Source organism: Phalaenopsis equestris, unplaced genomic scaffold (genome assembly GCF_001263595.1).
Source record: "Phalaenopsis equestris unplaced genomic scaffold, ASM126359v1 Scaffold001009, whole genome shotgun sequence".
Lineage (NCBI taxonomy): Eukaryota > Viridiplantae > Streptophyta > Magnoliopsida > Asparagales > Orchidaceae > Phalaenopsis > Phalaenopsis equestris.
The window spans coordinates 29,128-35,124 of NW_018165448.1; the positions used below are offsets into that span (position 1 = coordinate 29,128).

At 34.3% G+C, this 5,997-nt stretch overlaps 1 protein-coding gene across 1 annotated transcript in view; it reads left to right on the forward strand.

Annotated features, from left to right (window-relative positions):
- The window catches only part of LOC110032695, a 20,359-nt gene that overhangs the window by 7,054 nt on the left and 7,308 nt on the right, over nt 1-5,997 (forward strand). Inside the window, exon 3 of the mRNA XM_020736400.1 lies at nt 591-730. Within this exon, the coding sequence (XP_020592059.1) occupies nt 591-730 (140 nt within the window). The remainder of the gene's footprint in view (nt 1-590; nt 731-5,997) is intronic.

The following is a 5,997-nucleotide window of genomic DNA, read 5'->3' on the forward strand; positions in this document are numbered from 1 at the left end:
TATATATATATATATATATATATATATATATATATATCTATCTTTGTAGTTGAGATCCCAAATTAGATCCTGCCATCTATACACATACATAAATATAGATATAGATAGATATGTGTGTGTGTGTGCGCGCGCGCATATATAATATGGTTAGAGTTCTTGATAGATTCAAAATTACTAAAATTAAGCTTAATTTCTTTTGCTGCTTCACTTTCATGGCAAATTATTCTCAGCTCTTCAATTTAAATTTTTGTAGTTGTGATATCGAAAAAGTTTGCGTTTTATTTATAATCTGTTTTTACTGTACGGCTAGATAGCATCTATTGAGACTTTTGCTTTATTTAAGCATTGTTTCACTTAATTTCAATCATAAGTTAATTTTCTGACAATGATTCATGGTTAAATTTTTTTTTCTTATTTTTCAATAGAATTATATTGATGATCTTTTTTTTTAAATAGTGATTATCTTTGATGGTTAAAATGTAGCTGTTTACTAAACATTTGGCATCTTTAATTTTTATAGTTGTTATTTGGAAACATTATGCTTTATTTTTTTTTTCTTGGACTATATTTTAGTTTAATAATACATGTAGTTTTCATTTTAATGGGTCATTTAATTCTATATTTTCCTTTTGATAGGGGAGGTATGAGCTCTGGTCGAGGTTTTATTGGGGGAAATGGTACTGTTACAGGAAAGGATTGCCCCAGCGGACTTTATGGAACTTTTTGCGAGGTTACTTTCTTATAACCTATTTCACTGAAACATGTCTGATTTAATGTTTTTATGCGTACATTATTGCTAAAATTCAGGTAACGCATGGAAGTCTGGAATAATGAACTAACTAGCTTAATGAGTTACTTTTCAGCTCATCTTCTATGTAAATGTTATTGTAGGTTTTGTGAATTGAGACGGATAATATTGATGCGAATGAAAGGTATATAAATACATGATACAATGATTCTAAAATATAAAAAATATAATGCTCAAATCTCTACCTAATGACCACTAAATGATAAATGTGAAGTCATAAACTAGGAAATATAACAAATAGGAAATCACCGGAAAAAAAATTAAATAATTTCTAACACTCCATCCTCAAGTTAAAGCATAGATGTCAATTACTTTCAATTTAGATTTGAAATCATTAAACAACGACCGAGGAAGATTTCTTATGAGAATATATGTGAGTTGACCTATGGATGGGACAAAAGGAATACAAATTTTTCCTGAATCAAGTTTCTCTTTGATAAAGTGACAGTTAATCTCCATATGTTTGGTATGATCATGTTGGATCAGATTATACAGAATGTTGATGGAGGCTTTATTGCCACAATACAACTGCAAAGGAACGAAGACCGATATACGTAACTCATGAAGCATGACGCGAAACCAGAGGGCTTCACATACCTGCTTCACATACCTCTTGGGATGTAGAACAAAACTCGGCTTCAGCATTGCTACGGGCAACCACAAACTTTTTTACTTTTCCGCATTACAAGGTTTCCCCATTCGAATGAGTAATAACCCGAGGTTGATCGTCGATCATGGATGGACCCAACCCAATCGACATCTATATAAACTGCAACAGAGTAAGAGGTGTGACAAGAGAACGACAAACCTGAGCCCGGCGTGCTTTTCAAGTAATGGAGGATCCAATGGACAACGGTGAGATGGTGCTCGTGGGGATCATGCATGAACTGACTGACAGTATCAACGACTTGACAAATCTTCGGACGCGTATGGGATAGGTAAATGTGTTTCCCTACTAGGCGTTGGTAGTGTGTCTTGTTCACCGGAACGACATTGGAAATGTCTGCGAATTTCTCATAGGGAACCATCAGAACAGCTACCGGTTTGTGAAGTAATAGCTTTATCTCAATTAGTAAATCTGTCAAGAATGACTATGTGGGAGCGCTATTTACGTACGGAGTACACACGTGGTTTTGAGTGTGTGTTTCCCCAAATAACTTTCCAATAACTCAGTTAGTAACCCCCTAATAACTTACCAATACATTTCGCGATTCTGCGCTCATATTTTTTGATGTTATTCGGAAGTTTTGTCAGATTATTGTAGGTTTCAACCCCATTAACATAGATATAACCCTCCAATACCTCTCGAATAACCTCTATACGCACGCAGAATTGCGTGCGTACTCCGTACGTAAATATTTGTCCTTTTATGGAAGGGTATCTGTAAAGGAGCTATGATGGAGGATGATTTTGCTCGCCAAGAATTCTCCGAATATCAAGGTAAATACTCGCATCCATTATCGATGTAAAGGACCAGAATGGAGGTTTTGAATTGAGTTAAGAAAAAGTAGTGCAAAATTTTTGAATGTGACTGCAGCTTCAGATTTGTCCTTTAATATATAGACCTAAGTTTTCCGAGTTTGGTCATCAATTAGAGTAAGGAGTTGCCATTTACTGGTGTAGCATGCAATTGGAGAGGGCCCTCATAAATCACTATGAATTAGTGAAATTGGACGAGTGTAATGAAGTAAATATGTTACACAATGTTATTTAATTAAATGATAAATTTCACATTTAAAAATAAATAGATTTTTATCAATAAATATCAATTACAATTGTTTGAAAAAATAGATGAATTTTTATCATTAAACTTGGATGACCCAAGGTACAATGTAAAAGCATAATTTGACTAGTAGAGGGTAAAACTACAACTATGAGATTGAGTGTCCACTTCATCAATGTCATTCTTTTGGAAGAAGTAGAGCTCGACTATCAGCTTAGCAGTTTCAGTCATCATCCCCGAACGACGATCCTAAAAGACAAACATTAGGAGAAAAATGAGCAACGCAGTCAATATAATATGTCAATTTATTGACCGATAAGAGGTTACACTTATGCAAAGGTACATGTAACACTACTAGCACAACTGACCCTTTACACGCAATAGAAATATAGGAGCCCCGAAAATTTCAGTAGTGCTCGCTCGAAACATGGAGAATATGTCGAGAATAATTGAGAGCACACAGTCATTTGTTCAGTGACATTTGAATTAATAATCCAAGGACTAGAAGAAAAATTAGTAAGTATCATAGAAATGTTACCTTAACAAATATGGAGGTTGACGGCCTCTGGAGAACTGACTAGATCCAAGCAACTTAATTAAGTGTTGGAGTTTGGTGATTGGGGATGGTTTGAGTGCGGACTAGCTGAACTATTGTGGATTCTGAGATTGTAACGAGACCTTCAGTAACGAAAGATTTGGTTAAAGATTTATTTGTCGGCTTCCCGTGCAGTTTCCAACACTTATCTTTATTGTGATAGGGTTTGTGACAAGTCACTTATGGAGTGATTGTTGTGTGTGGCAAAGTGTTGAGCACTGTTGGAGACCAAGACTGAAGACTCAATTGAATTATTGAACATGACAAGTCTCCAGCTTTCTTTGCAGCGGACCTCGATGAATGTTGTTCTGGTTGAAAGAAGAGGATCACAACCAAGTATACGACCACGAACTTCATTGAGTTCCTTGTTCAAGCCCACTAGAAATTGGAACACCCGATCCTTTTCTAGAAATTTTTTGGAAGGAAATATCCGCGGGAGAGTCCCACATGTAATCATAGTAGAGGTTCCATTTCATCCATATGACAACCAAATCTTAGTATTGTCACTGTATTTGTTCCCTATTTTGCTTCGTGGATCTTATTAGAAACTTCATAGAGTGGTCTAGAATTTCCTACGTTCAGGTAGGTATCTCAAATGGCAGTCCAGAGAGCATTAGAAGACGAACGAAACATGCACGAACGGTCAATCGTGGTCTCCATAGAATTTTTTAGTCATGACATAACCATGGAGTTTTGGACTTTCCATGCTGCATTTGCTGGGTCAGTCTTTGGAGGTTCACGAATCGTATCTGTGAGGTGGCTGAATTTACCCCAACCTTATTGAACAACAAAAGCTTGAGACTATTGGAGGAAATTCGAGTCATTGAGTTTAAGTGGTAATTGGAAAATTCATTGTGTTGTCATCTCCTCCGGTCTACGGGGGGATTGACGTAGGTATTGATCTTCCGGTGGACTCAAGGACAATGTCAGATGAATGTGTGATAGTGGATGAATCAACCATGACTCCGACAAATCCAAATGTGAGGTTTGGTGCCGAGACATAGATGTAGATGATCCCTTATGCTGTCTATAACAAAATACGACCTACAAGGGAACATTCCAACTGGCAAGAGGGAGGTCTGGAGGCGGGACAGCCAGCAGGGGAGAGATCGGTGCGGGAGAGCCCGTAGGAAAGGGTACTAATGGCTAGAACCTGGAGGGGAGAGAACAACGGCGGAAGTGCTTGCAGGGCAGGGATCATGCGGCTGAAAAATTGCAGGGGAAGACCTGCAGGGAAGTTCCGGTGACTAGGGTAATGTCCTGGCGACTAAGGTAAGAACCTACCTCTGATACCATGTAGGTTTTGGCAATTATGCAGGATAATTTTATTGTCATTGAAAGGGGTATAAATACATAATACAATGATTCTAAAATAGGAAAAATATAATACCCAGATTTCTACCTAATAACTACTCAATGATAAATGAAAAGTCATAAACTAGGAAATACAACGAATAAGAAATAACTGGAAAGGAAACTAATTAATTTCTAGCAGTTATTTCTAAGAATAACTGCTTATAGAAATTCGGGAGAGTGTTTCCTATGGTAAAGGCCATTAATAGGGCATTGCCATTCAATTTCTTACCGTTCTTACTAGCAATGTTTTAAAAGGCAAATTTGGGAATTAATGCATTTTTTTTCCTTTGTGAGGTGATGGGTAAGCCTCGAGGGGGATCGAGGCATAAGCCTCAAAACAAAAAATAAAAAAATAAAAACTCATAAAATTAAACATAATTCATAAATATGACATTTGACAAACCACAAATCTTAATTATTAAACTTAGAATTTAAACATGTCAATAGATTTAACGTAATAACATATGTGTATGGTTTTCCTAAATATAAAATAAAAGTTTGAAATAAGATTTAAATATTAAACTTAGAATTTAAATATGCTACAAGAATTAGAATCCATAATGGCATCATCATCATTTTCATCATCTTCAGAAGAATCACAAAATTGAATAACTCTATCATCTTCGAATTTTGTGTTATCATCATCGTCAAATTCTTCTTCAATTTTCATATCTTTCAACTTACTCACTACATCATTTAATATTGAATTCAATATAACTTAAAATAAAATAGTAAATTAGTAACACAACTAAGTAATCAACTATATTTTAATTATGGAATACAGTTGGATTTTTTTTTTGAAGCTCCAACCCATACTTTGTTTCTTTTTTTTTTTTTTTGAATGGTTGTAAAGTAGAAGCTCCTCTGAATTCAATATCTTTTTCGCTTCTTTCATTGTTAACATTTATATCTTCGTTACAATCATCATTCAATGTTATTTTTTCATCTTCAAAATCAATTGTTTCATCATTCTTAGATGTTATGCATTCATCATTATACATAATATCATCAAAAATCAAGGGATCTATTCCATCACCATCATTTCTTACTCAACATCGATTATTAGTTCTAGATTTTAAGATGAAGAGTGTAAAATAAAACAACACTAGCAATCATCGTTGTAGAGTTAGATGTGAGTACCTAAAATACACAAATAAAATTATTTAGATAGTAAAATTTAAAAGTTCAAACATGAAGAAACAAATTATATGTGGGGTAAAGTAACAAACATTATTAAACAAGTGACAAAAGTTAGACTTGGAGAATCAAAAGAAAAAGTTTTTATAAATAAAAATAATTGCTGGTGGAATAATAATGTGCAAGAAAATTTAAAATATAAGAAGTTGTGCTATAAAAATTGGTTTAAATATAAAAGCTTAGAGAACTGAGAAAATATCAAACAGCCCGTAGGGAATCTAAGAGAATAATCTGTGATGCTTAAAAATTTGTTTTTAGTGATCTTTATAATAGATTAGATACTAAAGATGTTGAATATATATATATATATATATATAT